Below are 24,131 nucleotides of genomic sequence, written 5' to 3' on the forward strand. Positions count from 1 at the left end.
GCAGCAGCTCCCCACCCTCCACCCTGAGGCACCCCACCCCCACCCCAGCTCACCCCTGCTCCGCCTCCACCCTGAGCAGGCCGTCGCTGCTTCACTTCTCCTGCCTCCCAGGCTTGCGGCGCCAATCAGCTTAGGCGACCCTCCCCCCTTGCTGCAGGCGGCCCTCCCCACGCTCCCCTGCCACAGCTCCCTCTGCCTAAATGCCGGCAGCGACCGGGGCAGCCGAAGATCCGGACGCTGCGGAAGAAGATGCCGCCCCCCAAATCCTAGCTCCCTAGGCGACCACCTAGGTCACCTAAATGGTTGCACCGAGCCTGCTCCTCCCTAAAAAGATTTTAAAAATATAATTTATTGTGAGCATAAAATATAGCAAGCTAAATAGTCCACTTTGGAGCAATCCATGATTGTATACTCAGAAGAAACAAGATAATCACTGACACATTTCTGTACTTGGTACAAGGCTGGCTGTACCCTACAGTGAATATGACACTGAATAGTGTTAGTACTATTCTGTACATAAAAATTGCAGCCAAGGATGAATACAAGATTAAAGGTATAAGTGTTTTGCAGTAATAGGATATCTGATATTGCATGTATTAACAACTATTTGACATAACTTGAATTTTGGAATTTGAGTAATTTCGTACACTAAAATACAAGCACATATCTTACAAGCTGCTAAGTGCTCTCCTTTTCCACTGAAATGTATATGAGTTGTGGGTACTCAGCACCTTGCAGTGCAGGACCCTTCTAATCACTGTGCTAAATTTGAGAAAGGTGCCTGTACTTCATTTGATTCACTAAGTAGTCAGTTTTCTCACCTATTATTGTGTCAGTTGCATTTTTTACTTGAAAAACATCAAATTAAATAATAATTTGTGCTGGCTTTTATTTTAGTTCATGCATTTAAAAACTGAAACAGATAAAAAGAGAGTTTCAAAATAAATTCAGTATATTATTTATGAGAGGAGCAACACATTAGCATTGAGTTCACAATAGATCATATCGCTTTTATTCCATTTTACAAGCTTAGCAGCACAAACAGAATAATCAACATATTATTTGGCTGTCATCTGCTGAACAGAAACCAGAGATCACAAGGAGGTTTTCCCTAGCTGCAGTGATGGCCTTTTTGTTCCAAGTCCCCATCTGGGAGGGCCATGGTGTGTTATCATATGGAACGCGGGGTTTTCTGTAATCTGCTTAGCTGCACTGCAGTTTGAATCTTCATTCCATGTTTGTGTAATTTATAATTTTAATGAGACCATGGCTCTTGTGGGCTTTGAAATATATTAAAAGCTCTTTTGTGCATATGCTTTTGTTCTTGCTTAATAGGCTCAGTGTATTTAAAACTGATGAATTTTTATTAATAGATTTGGATGTCTGGGGATTAACTTAGACTGAATATCATTGCACTCATCTATTGATGTTTGGAAAGTACTTTTTTTTAATACTTGTATCCATAAGTACAGAAGAACGTACAGAATTTGTGTTTATATAAAAAAAAAACCCCAGAAATAACACTATTATGAAATTTTGCAGCCACATGATAAAATATTGTTTTTAATTCTTTCTTTTTATACAAACACAGAGCGGTTAAGTGTGCATGGTTTGAGCAATTATTGTAAAAGTTGCATTAAGATGAATTAATTGTATAATCAGAATCCATGAACGTATGTCTGGTTTTATGTACTGAAAGCTTAATAGCAAAAAAGGAGCTTTGGGAAAGCTGATAGGGAGCTAGCAGTATTATATGCTTTATTTGCATTCATCTTGTTATTTAGGGTACTTTTTGAAGATAAAATGCAAAATGCAAATATTTTTATTACAGTGGGGCTTAGGGTGGCCAGATAGCAAGTGTAAAAAGTCGTGATGGGGATGGGGGGGTAATAGGAGCCTATATAAGAAAAAGCCCCTAAAATCTGGACTATCCTTATAAAATCGAGACATCTGGTCACCATGGGGCTAGAATTTCACCCTTCATTTTTACCTGTTAGCATTTGGCTTTTTATAGCAAGAATATACATTTTTGCTTTACTAAAAGGAAACTGTAGTTAACTGAGAAAAACACAGGTAAAGAATATTAAAAAGTCATTCATTAAGTCCCTGGTGCTATACCCCAATATATCATTTTGAGATTCCTATATTTTTCAGGAAATGCTGAGATCAGTCTTGTCTATGTTTGATTTGATTTTAAAACTATTTTTAGTGGCCACTTCAACTTAGCAGTCATTTACTGCTTGTCTTAATATTTCATATTATGTGAAGTAATTTTTTCAAAATGTAGAGTACTTTAAAGTTCTGAACAACCTCACTCTACTGATGACTTTAGTCATGTCAGGCCAGTGTTTAAGCTAAAACTAAATCTGTTAAAACACTCAAATTTCTTCTGTCCAGCTGGTTTTGGTGATGGTGAATATGAAGTATTGTGTTTTAGTCCAATGGGGAGAATAAATCCAGGGTGAAATTTTCCAAAGTGCCTAATGCTGAGTGTCTTAGGCCCTTTGAAGTCTGTGATTTAGGTTCCATAGTCCCATAGACTTTCTAGGGCCTAAGTCACTTCTGAAAAATGGGGCTTAGGGGCCTAAGTCACTTAGGTGCCGTTAAAATTTTTACCCTAAATACTCTCTCTCACCTCTGGAAATTGCCCTTACTGACAGCTGGATTAGAGATACTGTAATTACAGTAGTAGGGTAGGTAGTTGAAACTTGCTGTGTGATCATAATATGCTATTTTAGTCTTTATACAAATGGAAGCCTTCAGCAATGTCATTGGGGAATGAGCCACATTATTTGTTTCCCAGCATCTTTAGAGTCCCTAACCTGACATTTTGCAGTTCACTTTTAAACAAATAGTTCAGTAGCACTGAAATCCCTAGAACTTGCCATGAATGATCAGACCTCTGGTCAATCAAGTGAATAACCTATCTTCAGCACAGTCCAATATATAGTGTTATGGAGGAAGACACAATCTCCGGAATATACATAGTCATTAGTGCAATACTGTATGTGGTAGAGTGGGTTGTTTGGGGATCCTATTTTACCTCTAGAAGGCAGTCATTGAGAATTGTTCCAAATACTGAAATCTTAATATGATGATTAAGGTTTGTAAGATCAGATCCATTCTCATGTAAGCCGGTAGTCCTTACTCATATGAGTAGTTCCATCCACTCCAAAGGATTGCTTTAAATGAATAAGGGCTTGCAGGGTTAGACTTCTTGAAGTCACCTGAGGATGGAATTGCGCTGCAAGGAAGGGTGAAAGAGTTGATGAAGAGTAACAGACAGCAAATCCTCCAAGATCCACAAGTTTTGGGGGTTGAACCTCGTATACATCTGGATTTGAAATACAGTAGAGTCAAACCCTGTCTCTTACCTCATTGGAAAGACCTGTTGAAAGCTTAATGAAGAGAATATTAGTTTTCCTTCCCTTGGTCTTCTCTAGTGGGCTCTTCTGTGTGAGAGGACTGCCTACTCATTATTTTGTAATCTTGCTTACTAAAAAAGAATCTAATCTAATCTACTAAATCCATTTGTCTCTTTTATTCTTGGAAGGAGTAACTAAACAGTATAGCTCTTCTATGTAACAAGGTATTCTAGATGTTCTCTTTAATTTGATGAGTGATAATTAAAAAAAAAAGTATCCATATTTTATATAGGACATATTTTCCTATTAAATGTGATGCACTACTTTCAGTTTTTCCATCTCTTCTAGATCATGTTACATTAGGATCTCCTACAGGATCCTGAGTATGAAAAAGAGTTTTTACACAAATTAAAATGATAGCCAGGATGTGGATAAACACTTGACCTGAATGTAATTAATAGTTCAATATTTCTTCCGATTTCATTAATGTGCCTTGATTTTTAAAAAAGTCTAGCGTACCTTTTGTGAAAAATCACTGATGTGAGTTGTGATGTTACACTATACCTGGCCTACACACCTAAAGCTTAGGTCAACCTAGTTACATCCCTCTGAATATTCACACCCTTAAGAGATGTTGTAGATACCATTGACCTAGCTCTCAGGAGTGGATCTGCTACAGCAACAGAAAAACACGCATTGCTGGAGTATCTACACTACAAGAACTACAGCAACGTAGCTGCAGCGTTGCAGTTGTGCCACTGTAGTGCCTGTAGTATGGACATACCCTGAGAAGAAAGATGGGTTCATTCTTGGTATTCAGGAAAAATTGACAATTTATCTCAATTAATAAGTAGTATATGATTCATTTACAATAGAAGAAGAATATATAGATTTTTTTGAGTAATAAAAGTATGATCAAACATTTTTACTGTAATCCATAAAGCCTGTTTTAGGGAAATTATATTTAACTGTATTTTATTGGCTGCTGCTTTATGTGCTTTCTGCATTTAAAGTATTGGCACAAAATGTTAAACATTTGTTTTACATAATGCCATTGGTAATAGGGAGATGTTGATTTCCTAATTTTATTATGTAGGTAGGCAATTGTAATCCAAGATTACAGCAAACAAAATGTTAATTTCTAGACATAATCTATGTACTTTTCACTTAGAGTGTGATTGTTACAGAAGCAAAGAATAAAAAAGGAATAACATTTGTGCTATCCTCACAGGAGCTGTCAATAAAAGATGTAATAGGGGATTTAGAAATCTGGAAATGGCCAACTAATTTATGTGAATCTATTTTATTTCAGCTAGAAAGACCAAGCTCTATTTCGTCTGTACTGCATATTGCAGAGCACAGGCTGTCTATAGAAAACCAGGCGGCTGCATATGGATAGTCCCTTGATATCATTCACTTGCTGTGTAATCTTATTATGCAAAGTTCTAATCTTCACCTAGAATGAATGCCTCTGGGTCAGAATATAGTCATATCAGGGTTTTTGAGGTCATGTTTTGTGATCCTTAGCTTATTCTTCTAAGTAGGGTTGGGATTTAAAGGGTATTCCCCAGATACTAGCAGAGATAGACAGCAGAACCTGCTGCCTTTTTGGAAGACAAGACCAACATGAGGTCCCTGGTAGGATTAAACTTGATTTGTAGCTGTAGGATTTTTTAACAGATGTATTATTGGACAGGGAATAGGGGGCCACCAGCACAGCGAAATTGGATCACAATTGGCATTCTCAGGGAGTCCTCTGGCTGCTAAAACAGCAGCTGCATGTGGATTTGACTTCTTTCAGGTGAAGCGACTTCCAGTCATTTGGAAAGGATGGGATGAAAAGGAACCTTGGTGATAATTTTGATGTCTGCAAGATTTAGTACCAATGTAATGGGATTATCGGTAACACCTTCACTGCAGAAAAAGCCACCTGGTGCTATAACTGGCAGCAACTGAGAACTAATCCTTTCCCATCTCTTGGATGTCATTCATGAAGCTCAAAGTGATTTCTATCCTGCTAGCTGTGATTAATTTTATAAACAAAAAAGTCAGGTGACAAAAGCATAGAATATGTAAGAAAAATGAGCAGAAGATATTAGTAATTGCATTTTGTTTTCTTTGCTGCAGAATATAAACTATGCTATTCTTATAAAATATTTATTGTGTAGAATACAATTTAATAGGGATGTGTAACTTTTTCCGTCAACCTCTTTTTTTCAGCTTAGAAACTAAGAGTCAGAGTTCTGCAGTAAGTACATAGCAATATCTAGAATTAGTCATAAAATATTAACAGTATTTTATGCTAATATTTGTGTGATAAGGAAGTTTATACAGCAAATGCATTAAGCTGTCAGTGGGTCTCTGACTTGAATGTTTAAATAACTTTGGTTTTAATCATGAACATTGCTTTTGTTTACATCTGCTGTAGTTGCCTGCTGTCAAGACAATGTATTGAAATGAACTATTTGACTAATATGGCACCTGAAGATGCTAAGATATTAATATTTTATAATAAATAAAATGCTATTTAAGTGTGCTGATGAATAATTTTTTCCAGGGAAATGTACATTATGTGATCTTACTAATGTGCAAGAGCACAGCAATAGTAGTAATTTTATTTTAAAGAAGTTAATGAATCAAAAGTTTTTGTACTTGACTGGACTGTGCCATAAATGTGTTGTATACAAATGAAATAAGATTTCATTGAAGTCTTACTGTTTAAACAGAAAACTTTGTTTTGGGATTTTAATTGTTTTGCTATTCTTTAATGTACTACTGACTAAAATAGTGAAGGGAACTTTATGAAACTATCCCATTAATTGTAAAAAAAAAACTATGTATAACTATGTCTGAACTGTAAATTATCTTAAATACTTATAGCAGTCAAGTGATTTTTGCATCTTTATAAAGAATATCCCATGTCCTGAATATTTGACTAGAATTCACTGTTCCTCTCTTTCACCGTATATGAAATAGGAGTAATAGTCTCTCTCTACTTCCTGGGGTAGTGGAGTGAGACTTGACTTAAATCTTGTGAAGTGCAGAGAATTAAGGCCAGTGAGTAAAAGAATTGGGAACAGAACTTGGCTTGCTGTGCATTTCCCTTGGTTAGGGGGCAATTTTATAATGGCTGTTGCAGCAATAGGTAGAGCAGTAGGTAGAGCAATTGCCATTTTACCAGATTCTTTATTTCCTTGAAAACTTCAGAAAGTGTTGCTGGTCAATTCAGAGTTAGCCAGGGGATGATGGAGTTTAGTAGTATGTTCTTTACAAGCTTTGAGAATAAATTTACAGCATGTGCTTGGTATGGTACATGACCAAGTATGTAATAGCTTGGTGAAATAAAAACAGGTTTCTTCTCAGATCAGGGAAGTGACACTTGTGATTTTTAATTATTGGAAGTTGTTAACCCAGCCAGTAGCCCCACAGTAGAACTTTGTGTTTCTTTGCAAGAAACCCATGTTTTCTTAATAAGAAGTCTTTCTCTACCAGTCCCATTTGAAAATAAACTCTACACCATTTATCAGCAGGAAGGGGGCACAACACATTGGCTCTTTTTTTACTCTTCTGCTTTTGTTCTTATCACTATTGTGTGCTTCTATTTTCCACAGTGTTAAAGTTAAATATTTTTATATTTAATATAGTGCAACAAAAAAATTCTTTAATTTATAAAATTAGGATTTTTCTGTTTATTGTAGACTATCCACAAGTGGCTGAGGTCTTTCTGCTGTATTAATATAATCATATATTAACATGGTGTTTCAGAATTAGATTAGTCTGAAGTCTAATAACACTGGGGTATTTTTCTTAGGCTTTTATGTTGACTTCTGGCTGAGGCAGCCTCTCTAGCAATTACTGTAGGAGATAAATATTGCTATTGCAACTTTTGCTAGAAATGTTGTCATTAATTCACACTTGTCATATGACTCTAATCGATCTGCCACCACTCAGTCTTCCTTTTATCACCTTAAAAACATTTCTAGGCTAACAGCCTTTCTCTCTATAGAATCAAGGCTTTAATACATACTTTTAAATATTCTGGGTTGATTAAAGCCAAGTCACTTTTCTGGGTCTCCAGAATGACTCTTAATGAAATTGCAATTAGTTCAAAATGGAGTTGTTCAAGTATCAGCTTACACAAGGTATTTGGCACATACTGTGTTCCAGACATTACATGCACCAAATTAGGCAAATAATTGATGTTAAGATTTTGCTTGATGATCTACAAGGTTTTTCATGATTTGATCCCTTTATAAATTAGTGAATTTCTACCCTTTTATACACTGTCTTAGCCACTAGTTGTGAAAGTTTTTGTTGGTAATTTCACCATATGACTGAAATCTTTTTGGTTACATTCTGTTCCACTGTTGTAAATTTTTTTACCTGGCTAAATACTAATACTTAAATTGCTCATTTAAGTTTACCATGATAGTGATCTTTGATAGGAAAGGTGTTAAGCGAATGCTTTCGGAATAAGAAACTACAAGAAAAAAATTGTCAAATATTTTTGTCAACGTTATTCTGCTTTTTATGTATCTTTACAGGTAAATACTAAATACAAAGCAAATCTAGGCTTTAGTTCCATCTTTATTCAAGTAAAACTCCTATTTATTTCTATGGGGATTTTGCTCAAATAAAATACACAGTGTTTAACTCAATGTTAATGTAATCCTGTGTTTCCCCATTTAAAATTGTCATAAAATACAGAAGTGAAGATTTATACATCAGTGTTAACTAAGCCCAAATGGAGATAGATAATATTTTAGAGGGAGAGAAATACTGTCCTGATTAAAGTTAATGGTAAAACTCCCATTGTCTTTAAAGGGCCAGGATTTCATCCAAAATGTGGAGTTTGGTTGAGTTAATATTCCTGTAGAAGCCTCTATTTCTTGTTGTTTTTTAAAAATAAATTTACCTGTGTAACCTTCAGGCTGCATTAACTTAATATTTTTAAATCTGTTTCCTTAATAATTTTGGGAAGAGTGGGGTGAGAAAGAAATGTACATGTTACCATAATTACATTTCAATGGTTTTAATTAGGCTTAAAAGTTGGCACTTTCTATCGTGGTTTGACTAGAATTTTCTTGAAAGGCTGGGTCAACAGAGCAGCAGAATATCTGTTTACATAGTGTTGTCTGTATTTTGGTAAACTAGAGTTATAGAAATTTAAGGTGTTGATCATAATAGGCTTTCTTATTTACTTAAATAGGAGCTCTGTGGAAAACTTAGAATTTAGATATTACTGTATTGAATAATGCACCGAAAGTATCAACATAACCAAAAACTTCAGGAATCTCAATTTTTTTCATATCCACAATTTTATTATTTTCCTGGTGTCTAAATAGAGCCTCTGTTAACAAGTGTGGGGTGCTTTTTTCCAGTGAGACTGATGCTTTCTCCCTCACATTAGGTCTAGTCATGGAAACTCTTACTCATGTGAATAGTCTTTCTGGGTATGTGTATACTGCAAAAAAAACAAAAACAAAAATGTGGCAGTGAGTCTCAGAGCCTGGGCTTACAGACTTGGGCTTGCACTGTGGTACTGAAAGTAACAGCGTAGGCATTCACACTTGGACTGGAGTTCAGAATCTGAGATCTGTCCCCGTTGCTAAGTTTCAGAGCCCAAGTTCTAGTGCGAGTTTGTAGACCCAGACTCTGAGACCTGCTGCCACTGGTGGTTTTTTGAAGTGCATTGTACCCACTGAAATCACCTTTAAAAGACAGATTGACCACTGCATTGCTGCAGTTTTCTGCAAGTATAACTCCTGTCCTGAATTGGGACATAAATCTTTGTCATAGCTGACAAAAACAATTCTCTCTGTGGTTGTGAAGTGTTTCTTCATAAAAGTAAAATGCAATACTAGTGTATGAAAAAGAACCATGGTTAAGACAATCTCTTTATTTGATTAAAATATCACATCAGTATTATGTTAATATACTATCAGAATCCTACAGACAGCTTTTAAAACATAAAATCAGACCCATTCCCTGTTTCAAAGAGCTTAGAGTCTAAAGTTCTTGTTTTGACTTCAGATCTGAGGGCACCAATTGCTTCTCGAGAGGTATTCAGCACCTTGTAGAGCCCCCAAAAGTTACACAAGACACAGATATCCTTTAGTAAGATGGTAGAAAATATTTCATGGTAGCCAACATAAAGTTCATTTTAGCTGAGAAATAAGCATTTTATAGTAAAAGTTAACTGGTAGGTCCTGATCCAACAAAGCAGTTAAGCTTGTGCTTAAATGCTTTGCTGGATGGTGAAAAATACCACTTATAACACACCACTAATTTTAATAAAGTGAATAAATATATCCCAGGGATCTCAAACTCAAATCACTACGAGGGCCACATGAGGACTAATACATTGGTCCGAGGACCGCATCACTGACACCTTTTCATACAATAGAAAAGTATAGTCAAACTTGAAAAAAAAGATGAGTAATACAGTATGCTATTAAAAGTCAATGTATTAACTTTTTTAAAACTGTAATGCAAAGAGGGGTTTTAATAAAATATATAGACCTTATGTGGTCAGTAACACTGATGATGATCTACACCAGCGTTTCCCAAACTTTTTTGGCCATGGAATACTTTTTAGCCTATTACGAAACAGTTATAATATTGTTTTGTAGTCGTTTGGTTTTCAAATAAAAAATTGTGTTATTTATGCTCAAACATATTTTATTTTATAAAACAAAGCAAAAATAAAAATTTAAAATAACTTGAACTAACAATTTCTAACTGGAAAGCTTGTATAAAGTAGTACAAAAATCAAGTGCAAGAGTCAAAATTAAAAACCGTGTTCTATTAAAAAAAAAAACCCTGTTTTTATATGTATATACACAAACACCAATCAAATTGGATTTTTACTAGGAAAATCTATTTTTATAAACAGAAATACAAATTTGAATTTAATGGGATTGGGGTTTCCGCATTTTTCTATCACAGATTCACTTAATATTAGGAATAATGCTGGAAAGTTGAATCCTCATGTCAGGCACAGCATCAAGTCTATTCCTATATTTGGTTTTTGTTGCAGTGTAATAGAAAAATCCCATCTCGCACAAATAAGTTGTAGCAAAAGGGAGGAGCACTCAACTGCACATTTAGCCACATTAGGGTACTCTTCTATTAGGCTGCTCCAAAAATTGTTCAGTGGAAGATCCTTAAACTTTTGTTTCAAATCAGAGTCAGAAATTAAGTCAATTAGGCTTTCATAATCGTGCGCAGTAAAGTAAATTTACGAATTTTGAACCCAAGCATTATCATCAGTAGTTGTAGGAAAATATTCTAATAGAGAGGCCTGCAAGTCATGTAAGTGCTGTAAAATGGTGCTGGAAACTTCTTCATGGACTGTAGATCCATTGTAATAAAAATAGACACATTCTTTCCTTGCAGCAACAGATTAATTTCATTTAATTTTGCAAAAAAAAAATCTGCAAGATATGCAACTCTCATTAGCCACGAGGAATTTCTTAGACAGCCATTAAATTTTTGTCCTGAATTATCTGAAGTGAAGAATACCAGTAGTTCACTACGAAGCCCAAAAAGCCTCACAAGCACTTTTCCTCTGGATAGCCACCTCACTTCCGTATGTAAAAGAAGCACTTTGTGCTGACTACCCATTTCCTTGCACAAAATTTTAAATAACCTGGATTGAAGTGGTCAAGATTTGACAAAATTGATAATTTGTACTGCTTCATCAAGCACAATTTCAGATATGCTGGTATTTTTTTTTAACTGCAGGTGCTTGTCTGTGTAGAACACAATGGTTCTTAGTGCTTTCTGGTGCCACACTTATGATTCGCATTACAGCTCCCTTCATCTTCCCGATCATTGCCCGAGCACTGTCAGTACATACATCAATACATTTTCCCCAACTAATTTCATGCTTTCTGATAAAATTGTTGATACAGTTGAATATTTCTTCTCCAGCTGTGTTGCTTTGCAGAGATTCACATTAGAGCAGATCTTCTTCAATATTGTTATTAAATCTATATCGGATAAATACTAGTAGCACAGCAAGTCCTAAAACATCAGTGGACTCATCTATCTGCAATTAATACTCATGGCAAATTTTCAGTTGGCAAACTAGCTCTTTTTCTGTGTCATTGGCACGCTCTTTAATACGGCATGCAACAGTATTATTTGACAACTGTGCAACACCTATTTTTTTACCAGACTGCTCGCTCAACATGCACATTACAATATCTTTCATGCACGGCTTGATAAACGTTTCTGCAATAGTGTGAGCTTCTCAGGCAAGTGCTATAAGGTAACTTACTCGATAAGATGCTTCTGTTGCACTTTCATTGTCTGTTTTAGCAATTTTAATTATCAAAAGTTTACAATTTCCAAGTGAGTCACGCTGCCTCTTGAAAAAACTTTTATCTTTGTCTTTGTATTCAGCATGCTTGGTTTCCAAATGCCTGTGAAGTTTAGGAGGAGCCAATGAACTGTTTGCTAGTATTATGTTGCACATGATGCACTGCGCATCAGGAACATCTTTCTTTCCAACCCTTGTAAAACCAAAAGACAAATAGCTTTCATCATACTTCCGTTTTGGTCTTTTAATACCTGCTTCTTCTTGTTCTTTGATATATTTTGATGGAAATTCTTTCTTTCACCTTGGATAACTCACTAATACTAACAGATTTTTTCGGCAACAAAAGACTGACTGTTCATCCTCACTTTGAAGTGTCACAATATTTTGCTCGTTTATTTCGGCCACAGTTGGAGTACTAGAAGAACTTGCTTTTTGTTTCAAAGTTCCTTCTTTTACCCACAAATCCATGGCGATTTGGTTTAGTAACAATATTTTTGTCAAATTTTCTTTGTCACAAATATTTATATTGTTTCGAGTGAAGCTAGTTTAGTTATGCTTATCACACACACGATAAAGACTCACAGATTTGAACGTGTTGAGTGAATATGTTATATTCACCATGGCATAAAGAGAATGGTGTGTGCGTACCACTGCAGTTCACACAGCCTCGAGCGTGTCGCAGCCCTAAGGCCTCTGATCTGACATGGCGTCTGTATGACCAATTGCCGGTCATCTAAAGGTCACACTAGTACTGTGTGCAGCACCGTAGTGCGGTGTGCAACCTTAGAGGACCTTGTGCAGGTTCCCGCCTTTTTACCTGGTCACCTAGGGGTTAGGCTAGTGTCATGTGCAGTCTCCTGCTCTTCTGCCTAGCAACCCAGGGGTCAGGTTAGTGCTGTATGCATAACACCAGCGTGCCGTGAGCAAAGGGGTCCAATCCGACCAATCGTAATACCGTTCAAAGGGTCGGATTAGGGCTGTGTGCAAACCTATGCTAGTGTGCTAAATGCAGCTTCTAGTAGCTTCTAGTGTGCCGTATGCAAAATCTGCCCACGTAGGGGGCAACAGCTCGGAACCTGGAGGGTGGGGGAGCTAGGGACCAATCAAATTTTGCCAGGTGTAAAAAAGTCCCTGGAATAAAACCATGCCTCGTGCCAGGATCTGCAGGAGTATCCACGTGCTTACTGAAGGACCTGATCAACCCTTCAGCCAGGGGTCTCCTCTGGATATAGCCGGCTCGGGAGGTGTTGCTTATTTTTTCATTGTTACCCCCCACGGATTCGGTATGCTTCTGGTGTCTGTACTGCTGGTCAGCTGCGCCTGGAATACGGTACTTGCCCTCTAACTTTCTGTGCTTTGCCTAGCCTTTTCTCTCTTCCTCCGCTTTTTTATTTGGTATACAACTGCATATGCTGCTGCCTGTTATAAAGTTATGTATATATGGTATCTAAGAATTGAGTTGTTATAATAACTGCTATTGAAGTTAATTTGGTGTATTTGATAATAATATTTGGTTAAGTGTGCACACAGATCATTTAATTTGGTGTATTCATTTACCTTTTACAAGAGCAGTTGGTTTTGAAGTATTTGGTTATGTGTTAATAAATGTAAATAGCTTGTTTTAGGTTGTGTAAAGGTTTCTTGTTCTAATAGCACTGTTAGTTGGTAAAAGTGCTGCTCCCCAGCCCAAGTTGTGATTTTCTCCACGTGGTGTTTTTGAATTTTCAGTCTGTCTGGTTTTAATTTTCCTCTCTCAACTAAACACTTCACCGAACCCGTATTAGGGTACGGACAGAGCGCAAGGGGTACAATGTCACTAACTGAAATGTGCCCAAAAGGGGTAGACGTCAACATGCCTGTGTGCCACATTCTCTTTAAGCTATGATATTCAATATGAGATCTATCAATAACCGGAAAAAGAGTTTTTATGTTAAATTATAGTCATTCAAAGAGAGTTGTAAACTACGCTTCAAGTATGCCAAATTTAAAATAAAAAAAAAATTAAAGACTCTTTTTTAAAATTACGATTCTTTCATGGAACACCTATTCACATGGTGCGGAACACCAGTGTTCCACGGAACACAGTTTGGGAAACGCTGATCTACATTAACAGTCTATCAACATAGCTATAATGGCAGGAACCCTTTAAAGTAACTATTCATACAAAATATGTTGCCACTTTTAACAAACATTCTTCACAACTACTCATAGCAAAGAATCATACATGCTGAACTTCATACCTCAGACTGCTTGTCTAGTCCATGAGGCCCCACCCCTTCTCCACCTCCATTCCAACCCCTTCCCCAAATCCCGGCCCTGCCTCAACTCCACCCCCTCCCTGCTCCTATTCCAACCCCTTCCCCAAATCCCCGCCTCTTCTCTGCCTCCTCTCCTGAGCATGCCATATCCCCACTTCTCCTCCCTCCTTCCTCGAAAGTCCTAAGCGCTGCCAAACAGCTGTTTGGTGGCAGGAAGCACTGGGAGGTAGGCGGAGGAGCGGGGCTGTGGCATGCTGGCTGCCGGTGGAGTCAGTGCCTATGGCGAGCTGCAAGAAATAACTCTGCGAACCGCATGTTTGAGACCCCTGATATATCCCCTCTCTGATACATTGGTACTCTCTTATCTCCTAAATTCATTCTATGTGGTGGATACCACCTGTATGGATGATTGGGTGAGTCCTCATCTGCTAGTAATCTAAGTGACAGCCAATCCCGAAGGAGAGGTTTTATGCCCAGTACCACTACCTCTTCTCCTGACTTGCAGGCTTCTCCAGTTCTCACTGAAAGAAGCTGGTTCGTCTCTGCTGGGGCACTATCTTACTTCCAGGTCTCAGTAGAGCTTCAGAACATGGTCAGAGGAGAACAAAAAAAAAATTCCTTTCCAGAAGAATGATAGCTGAGACTGCCCCTTCTGTGTGCTTCTCTGCAGTCTTCGGCAGTGAGTCCATTCTACCCCTGACATAAAACAAGAAATACTGTATTCTCAAATCTTTTAGCTGGAGTAGTATGTGAAGAGAGAGCTGGTCTTTAGCTTATGCAGAACTCAAATCACTAAGGCTTTTTAGATCAGAAACAATACCTTGAATTGCACCATGGAAGCCTCTTGGGTCAGGTGTAATATGTGTCCTGTGGGCTGCCACTTCTGCACCAGCTGAAGTTTACAAGTGGTTTTCAGGTGTAGCCCCTAATGAAGTGCTTTGCTGAAGTCCAGTATCCAGGCGAGAAAGGCAAAACATAACTGTGCCAAGTTCCACATCTAAACAGAATGATCACAACCTTCCAGTTAAGTACAGATAGAAAGTATACTTTTAACCGGTGATATCTGGACATCTAGCAAGAAACCCTAGCTGCAAAATTGTGTAACAAAAGCCGCAGCCCAGGGAGCAGAAATTCTTTACCATTTTCAGCTATTATTTCCCTATGCCTAACCAGATTTCCCTTATTCCAGCTATCCACTGGTTCTCATCCAGACTATTTCAGTTATGTGCTGGGCATATCAGTCAACTGCACTTCTTCATCAAGTGAAATAGTCATAGAGCTGTGTATTATCCACACACTGTTGGAATTATAGTTCAAACAGTACACTATTCGAAACCACAAGTGCTGTTCATCGCAGTGAGTTAATATCTCCATTATTTCTAATAACTTGCTCTGTCTTATTAGTTTGGAAATATTACATATGGCTTCCTTTTTAAAAATAGAACACATTGAGCAAATACAGCATGTTTTTTTTAAAAAGCTTATTGACTAATTATGTACCTTTTATTAATATACTTTAGGGCCAGCTGCACAACAGTAACACTGTGCTATGCTTCGAGATGTCATGGGAAAAACCTTTCGACTTCTGGGGTATACCATTCAATATGGCTGCATAGCACACTGTGCCTTTGAGTACCTTGGAGGAATTGTTGTGGTAATTTATATTTTCATGCTAATAAGGATAATGGGTTTAATCAGAACTTTATTATAATAGTGAAAAGTTTAAGTATCAGCATTTTAACATCATGCTTCATTTCTGCAGATACAACTTCTAAGTCTGTTAGTGTCCAGTTTTGTTTGTTTGGTTTTTGTTTTGGATTAACTGAACAGCCACTTCCTGGCTGCAGGAGTTGGCCTCATGAAAATTGTATCTTCTCATTACAGGCCTAATATTGCAAAGTACTTAGCTCCTCAGGTTCCACTGAAGCCAATGACAGTTAAAGGCAATGAGCACCTTGCAGAAAGTTGGGACCACAAATAGCTCTTTAAAAAAGCATTTTTTTCCGAATCCTGCTCTTAGCTCTACCAGCACTAAACCTAGTGAACCTAGCATCTCAGAAATTGTTGGTAATGGGCCTTTTGAGATTCTTGGCAGCTGGTGCAGTATAGAGCAGTCTTTTTGGAGATCAGAGTAGACTGATGCACAATGTACTGATATTTCCATAACACTTCAGTTGTGGGAGCTCAAAAGGAACCTTTATACACTCCCTTTTCAAATGTGTCTCGTACTCCTTGGCCACACCTAAAGAACTAGTCTATAGTTTTCCCCAAATTATAGCTTTTTGTTGACTTGTTTGCAAATAATTGAATCTCTTAAGTATTATGCAAGTTAAAATATTTTGCAAATAGTAATTTTTTTTTTAAATTTACAGTGTTCTGGACCTTCAATGGAACCAACCATTCAAAATTCTGACATTGTCTTTTCGGAGAATCTTAGCCGCCATTTTTATTGCATTCAGAAGTATGTTGCTTTGTTTAGATTAATGTTTAGTTTTCTAAAGTTTGTCATGATAATGAATATCTCTCCATTGCCTTTCCAATGTATTTCCTATAGCAACTAATTCTCTCATCTTTTTTCCTGTATTCATCTTCTTTTAATTTGTTTTTGTAAGTGCCAGTCTCATTTCACTTTATCTCTAGAAGGGAAGACTGATTAAAAGTTTTGCTTTTGGTCTTCACTCAGAGTTCTCCTGGGATGTAGTGCATGTCACTTTTGGAATTTTGGCCAAAAGACTGAAAATCTCTTGTGTCCTTCCAGCCATGTTTCTCACACAACCATCACACTGAATAAGACTTCCTTTTTTTCGTTTATCTTGTCCTGTATGTTGAGCTGCTGGTATTGTTGTTGAGGAGTTAAGGAGAGCTTCTCACTAGAAATGATGAAAGTACCATTTATTATATTATGGTACTTATTATTTTATGGAGCACTGCATGTGTACATAGTGGTTGTTAGCTACATAAAAAACAAGGCCCTTGCCCTGACTATTATAGTTTACAATCCGATGCATGCAGAATAAGAAGTAATGGTTTCAAGTTGTAGTGGGGGAGGTTTAGGTTGGATATTAGGAAAAACTTTTTCACTAGAAGGGTGGTGAAGCACTGGAATGGGTTACCTAGGGAGATGGTGGAATCTCCTTCCTTAGAGGTTTTAAATGTCAGGCTTGACAAAGGCCTGGCTGGGATGATTTAGTTGGGAATTGGTCCTGCTTTGAGCAGGGGATTGGACTAGATGACCTCTTGAGGTCCCTTCCAACACTGATGTTCTGTGATTCTATGATTCTAACTTAGGGATGATCGAGTAAACAGAAGTAGTGTAGGGGGTAACAGACTGTTAGAAATAGACATTGGAAGGTTTCCTGAAAGAAGAGGTTTTGTAGAGGATTTGAAGACTGCTGTGTATACAAGAAACTGGAGGTTGATCTATGTATAGTAGGCAGCAAACACACTGATGTAAATGGCTTTTACCTGTTCAGGGCTTTGTCAGATGATGATCAGCTGTATTTTTATTATTCAAGTACTATACATTCAGTCTCTTCAAATGTGCTTCTTAAAATATATATAGAATAATTTGGTCCTTTTAGCTGAATTGTCATGGAAAAATGGAGATTATAGGCAGTGGTTCTTAACAAGAAATACATATTTTTTCAATTAAATGAATATTAATTATTAGTTGGTATATATATTCATCCAAAGACTTCTGTACTGACATTTCTTTACAATTTGTTCCCCCAGAGGTGATATTGTAATTGCAAAAAGCCCAAATGACCCAAAATCAAATATCTGTAAAAGAGTAATTGGCTTGGAAGGAGACAAAGTCTGTATAAGCAGTCCTTCAGATTTCCGTAAGAGTCACAGTTATGTAAGTATAACTTTCTATTTTGTAAATCATATCAAGAATTACTTAATATGCAGTCAACATTATTAAAGTAGAAGCTGCTACTTCATATTTAAATATTGATAATTCTTCATGATGTGTAGCTGACTTTTCTTACGAAATTTTATTCTTAATGTGCATTCTTGTTTACTATGTCAGACAGTCTTCACAATGGGCATTTTCCATAGTGCTTGAGTCCTAAAAAAATGAAGTGCTGGAACTGCCAGGCCCAGCTCCCTGCTATGGCAGGAAAGATGGTGGCTCAGTAACCAGGGGAAACCGAGGGGGACTCCCTCAACCTGGCTCTCAGCTGCAAGTTACTGAGCCGCCACTTCTCCTTCCAGAGTGGGTCCAGAAGTGGAAGAGTTGGAGCAGGCAGCATGAAGGAGATGTTGTCTCTGCCTCATCCATCTCTTCCACTTCCAGGCCCACTTCAGAAGGAGAGATGGCTGTTTCTTTCTCCTTCTGGAGCGAGGAGCAGGGTCAGAAGTACTGGAATCGGGGCCAGCTCCAGGCCACAGCGCGCCAAGCGCGTGCTTGGGGCGGCATGCTGCGGGGGACGCTCGGCCGGTTGCCGGGAGGGTGGCAGGCGGCTCCGGTGGACCTCCCGCAGCTGTGCCTGCGGAGGGTCTGTTGGTCCCACGGCTCTGGTGGAGCATCCGCAGGCATGCCTGCAGGAGGTCCACTGGAGCCGCGGGATCAGCAGAGACTCTGCAGGGATGCCTGCGGGAGGTCTGCCGGAGCCGCGGCACTGGTGAGCGGCAGAGCACCCCCCACGGCGTGCCGCCGTGCTTGGGGCGGTGAAACAGCTAGAGCCGGCCCTGACTGAAATGCTATTCCAGCTCCTCCAGAAAGGGGATGGAACACTGTTCCTGAGCATTCCAGCATAATTCGAGTGGTGGTCCTCCATATCTATAGCAACTGGAGGCAGACCAGATCTTTACTCTGTTCTTTGCTTGGAACTGCCTTTGTGGAAGAACTTTCCAGAATTTTCTGCCTCCAAATGTACAGATGGTAGACTCAAGGACTCCCTTCTATAGCAGTATTTTCTCAGTATTTTGAAAATAACTTTGACTAAATTTTACACCAGTTTCTCATTGGCTTCGAGGAGTTTTGCTGCAAAACTATTAATTTTTTTTCCATTTAGTTTTCTGAAGAAGCACTTTGTCTTAACCTTCTATCTGAGGCAGCAACAGGAACCAGAAGGGCAAGAAATATTCCCTCTTGCTCACATCATTTCCCAACTAGCATGTTCTCCTAGGAAATCCTTAAACTTCATTGCAAGGCTCTGCTGTAAATAGTTTGAGTTGAATAGCACTTTAAAACTTATATCTCGTTAGTGTCCATAGCTGAAAAATACTAGAATATTCTTCTTGGAGGGCAGTCCAAAGCCTGGGCTCAGAGCAAAGATTTGGTCTGCCTTCAGTTGCTATGGAGACAGGAACACTCATTGACGTGGAAGGTTTATAAAGAAAATTCACAGGTAAGACACCATTCTCCTTTATCCCATAAATTATAGTGAACAATGTTTTCTGAGATTAAGGGCCTGATCCTGTGAGATGATAAGTAAACTCAACTTCCAATGAAGATAGATCTCAAAAGTAGTTAATAGTTTAACTAATAACTTTTTATGTTACATGTGATACATTAATATATTCAATCTTTTAAAATTTGTCCTGGTAAGTATACTGTACTTTGGTACCTCTCAATTTGTTGCATTAGGCTATGCGCGTATGTAGTGCTTCTCGGCTCTCTAGAGCTAAGATCAATGTATTGTATGTATGTTGTATTAAGCTATGATTGAATATACAGTCAGTACATTCAGTCATAAACTCTTTAATGAGCAAACAATATTAATCATGTTGAATATATGTTGTTTTTGTTAAACTGCCAAATTCATTTCACAGGAAAATTTTAACATAACCTTACAGTATTTTAATAATTCGCAGTAAATAGTCAATGTGATGGTGTTTTTATTCTTATTAAAATGTACTACTTTTTCTCCTTTTATGGGAGCAGGCTTTGCAACACTTAATCTTCTTTTTGGCTAAACTATTTGAAAGCCTGTTTGTGGGGGGGAATCATGACACACTGAGTGACTTGCGAAGCAAGAAATACTAAGGATTGAGCAAATTAGTACTTTCCCCTCTCCCTTTCTCTGATTCTGGTGTCCACCAACTAGTGGCTAGATATGATAGTAAAATTATTCAGTTAGTAGAGACACTATCTGTTACCCGTAGAATCTGTGTAGCATCTTTATCACAGTTGAGACTTCAGTTGCTTCTAGGAAGCTGCTGACTCTGAGCCAAAAAGAAATATCTTCCTATCCATTTCTGTAGGAATTATGTTCAACTTGCATCAGCTGGAAGTTACTGTTGGCGTATTTTACAGATTCTAAGCTTGTGATCTCTGTGCTCATCAGTACCACTATACCTGCGACCTAAAACCAAAGTGTGTTCTAAAATCTAGTTCTATTACCCTCCCTAAATTTGTTCTTGAATTCACTTCTGTGTGTAAATGGGGAGGAGGGAATGGGATCCTTTATTATTAGTCATTGCTATTACTTTAAAAACAGTGCTTCTTTGAGAAATGGAGGGAAGAAAAGAGAGGAAGATAGCTGCTGGTCACAAGATGGCACCCCATCAGAAGACTGAATCTATAGTTTGAAATAGTCTATTTTCCTTCCTTGTTCATTTCTCCTTTGGCATGTTCAAGCATTGCAAAGAGTATTTTACCTTCTTTAATACAAGTTCCATCAAAAATGTATCATAAATCAAGTTGACTAAAACAAAAAAATTATCCTTGTTTGCAAAATTCTCAAGCCAAGTCCATATTATGAATTGCCAGGCTCGTACACCTCCCCTTCCCATCCACCAGAGTACTTGTGGTGTTATGAATGCTGGTTTAAAATCACTGTTTTTTTTCATAGTAATGGCCTTTTCTCTTTTCCCAGGCATTTTCTTAAATTATTGAATTTAAGATTTAGAAGTTACTTTTTAGCTATAAATTGAGTCTGGCAGGAAATAGACTATTCACAAAATTTCAGATATTTGGACACATGCATAGCTATAAAGAATATCAACACTTACAGTGCAGTGAAATTGGGTCTTGACATATTAATCCTTAGTAAATATGTAGCTAATTTTAATTTTTTACAAATGAGAGAGCAAACAGTATAACCAGACAGCTACAGATCTTAAAGATGAACTGGAAAGTTCAAATGAAAACTGAGTGAAAGTCCACAAATATGCATTGAATTGCCGCACAATGAAATCCTTCGCTCCCTGTTTCTACTATGTGGTTCTCTGAAGACATTCCAGAATGACAGCATTATGATATCAACTGCTAGAAGTCTCAGTGTAACAGATGATATTTGATGTCACAGAATCATGGCATTCTGGGATATGTTCAGAGACTCAAAGTATCAAAAAGGCTTTACAACTGCAAAAAGACATTATGTAGTGTAAGTAGAAACATTTATTTCTGTGTAGAATAATCTGTATTCATCATCTATTTCCGGACGTAACTGAATTTTTATTTTTACTTTTCAGTGTATTTGTGTGAACATTAGAGCCATTTGCTCCAGTACTCTAAAAGTCCACTCATCGTCATGTGTAAACAGTGATTTATTTAACATTAGAAAAGTTTCTCACTGAGAATTTACAATAGAATTTTAGACATGGTAATTTGCTTAGCGAGCATTTTTCTATGTTATATTTGTATTTGAATAAGAGATTTCCCCCCTCACAATCTAATTTCTCCTGCTTGATCATTGCACTGAAGTCATAATGCTATATTTGACATGACATTCTTGATATAATTTCAATACCATCTGAAGCACACTGTCACTGAATGTTGCCCTCAGTCTCAAATTCAATACAGGATCAAATAAGATCTTTAATATTGCTGTAGGACTCCTACCTTCTAGATTTCCTGATTCTACATGCTCTAAAACACTCAGCTTTATTCTTGTATTAAAAAAATTCCATTTAGTTTACTGATATTAGAATGTTTTAGTAAAATGATTTTTAAAACGATTTTTAAAGGGTGAACTATCCAAGTCTGCACTTTGCTTCTTATTATGAAAGAAAAACAGATTTACAGGGGCATTTCTTTCTGAAAATATACCAATAACAAATATGCTTGTGAGCTGGCTGACTTTGACACCAGAATACACCTCAACATTAAAAAATGTTTAAGAATGTGGGTGTATATATATATTCTCCTTTGAGTGCTTGTTCATGTCAATTCCAATCAGGTGTGTGCACGCGCATGTGCACAGTAGCCGGAAGATTTTTCCCCTAACAGCAACTGTAGGGTTGGCCTAGGCATTCCCTGGAGTCGTGCCTTCATGGCACCCATTACAGAGCCTTGGCAACCCTACACCCCCTCAGTTCCTTCTTACCGCCAGTGACAGTAGCTGGAACTTCTCCTTGCTCTTCTCTTGCTTCTGCAAGTGGATTAGAAGTGCTTTATATCCTATACATAGTTAGTTTCCAGTAGTTAGTATAGTTTAGTTCTCTATCAGTTTCAGATATGGGTGGTTCCCCCACATTCCCCCCTCACATTTGTTACTGGGGCATGCTGTGATCCCCGGACTTGAAGACTTGCCAGATTTGCGCGAAGCGCATGCCAAAAAGTGACCCCCCACACCTCCTGCTTACGGTGCCTGGGTGAGGGTCACCAGAAAGACTGCTGCAAGATCTGTCGGGAATTCCAACCGAGAACCATTCAGTAGAGGGAGCAGCATGTCAAAATTCTCCTTATGGAGGCAGCTGATCCAGGTACCAGGGATCCTGCTCCCAGCATGTTGTCTTCGGCGCGAAGCACTCCGGCACTGTCTTTGAAGGATCCAGCGCCAAAGAAAGATGCTGGCAAGGAAGCTCAGCACCGTCATGGATCTCTTGGGACATTCCAGCCTTCAGCACTGGTCCCAATCACCGGCGTAGAAGAAAAAGAGGTTGGAGAGAGGCTGATTTCCCTCGGCAAGATCCAGGGACCAACCACCAGTGGCACCTCAGTCAGGTGGTGCCTGTCTATTTCACCACACCCGTGGGAGAATCCTACTGTTCCCGTCCACCCCAGAGACTTTTGAGGCGGCGCAGGACCTAATGAGGCTCATGACACCATTCTTGCTGCCAAGACAGGAGCGTGTCTTGGCACCGCAGGTTCTGTTCTGGCACCCTGTGCAATCAAAGGGAAAGCTGGCAATGATGGCACACTGATCCCCATCACCGTGGCACCCTCTACTTCAGCACCGCCATCCAGGAAGCACAGTCGGTTCTTTGCTTCTCGACACTGTACCTTGAGAGAAGCAGCGCCACTCTGGTTCTTCTACTCGGAGGCAGACTCATACGGCTCCAACTGTAGCAGGAGCAGAAGATCTTCCTCATGGCACCCTAGGCAGTCCCTCCCAATGCAGTGGGCCCCTCAATGGCAAAATCCACCGCAGTGGCCCTTTTGGACTTCGTGGGCTTTCCATCAAGCCTGGGGTCACAGACAGGGGTTCCACTTGGGTGCAGGATCAGTGGCATCTGCGATGTTCATTTCACTATGATTGGCACTGGAGTCAGTGCCTTGGTCATTAACACCAGCACCGACTGCAGCACTGACATCAACCACTTCGGCACCAGAGGAATTGGCGGCCCCGATCATGGCTACGGCACATGACGCACCCTGGACACTGACACCGCCTCTGTCATTGGCGCTGGCCGCAATGGGGCCTACAGGAACCCCAGCGCACATGCTCCACCAGGCACTGGTGTGGGGCCCAGCATCGGCATCGACACCTGTGCCTGTCACAGCACCGGGAGCAGGCCAACTTACTGCAGTTCCCACAGGGTGAAGAGCTCCATCAGGTGAGAACATAGGGAACAATCACCTCCCCTGGTTGGTCTCCTCCTTCTCCTCACTAGATGAGTCCCTGCCCAGCCCTGCCCGTATCACCTTACTGCTGATAAAAAAAATAATGGCAATGACTAATACCCTTTGTCAGACCCTGGCCTCACTGCCACCTATGGCCAAGTGCAGCGAGCATCGGTACTTTGTGCCCTCCAAGGGCTATGAACTCCTCTATTTCCACTCTCAGTCTGATTCCTTGGTGGTGGATGCTGCTAACCAGTGGGAGAGGCAAGGATTCATAGATTCATAGACTCTAGGACTGGAAGGGACCTCCAGAGGTCATCGAGTCCAGTCCCCTGCCCTCGTGGCAGGACCAAATACTGTCTAGACCATCCCTGATAGACATTTATCTAACCTACTCTTAAATATCTCCAGAGATGGAGATTCCACAACCTCCCTAGGCAATT

General features: G+C 38.9%; 1 protein-coding gene and 1 pseudogene across 12 annotated transcripts in view; one reads left to right on the forward strand and one right to left on the reverse strand.

Moving 5' to 3' along the window:
• IMMP1L (inner mitochondrial membrane peptidase subunit 1) overlaps positions 1 to 24,131 on the forward strand; it is a 73,363-nt gene that overhangs the window by 20,471 nt on the left and 28,761 nt on the right. For 5 of the 12 annotated variants that reach the window (XR_012655761.1, XM_075065216.1, XM_032768526.2 and 2 more), the window contains exons 3-6: positions 15,470 to 15,603; positions 16,322 to 16,410; positions 17,682 to 17,808; positions 19,187 to 19,306. Coding sequence is in view for 11 of the 12 variants with exons in the window: in XM_075065216.1 (XP_074921317.1) it covers positions 15,499 to 15,603; positions 16,322 to 16,410; positions 17,682 to 17,808; positions 19,187 to 19,306 (441 nt within the window). In the remaining variant the exon portion in view is untranslated. The other 7 variants (XM_075065219.1, XM_032768531.2, XM_032768529.2 and 4 more) reach the window with 6 other exon arrangements.
• On the reverse strand, positions 10,277 to 12,159 carry LOC142046810 (zinc finger BED domain-containing protein 5-like; annotated as a pseudogene).

This window comes from Chelonoidis abingdonii, chromosome 4 (assembly GCF_003597395.2).
Source record: "Chelonoidis abingdonii isolate Lonesome George chromosome 4, CheloAbing_2.0, whole genome shotgun sequence".
Taxonomy (NCBI): Eukaryota; Metazoa; Chordata; order Testudines; family Testudinidae; genus Chelonoidis; species Chelonoidis abingdonii.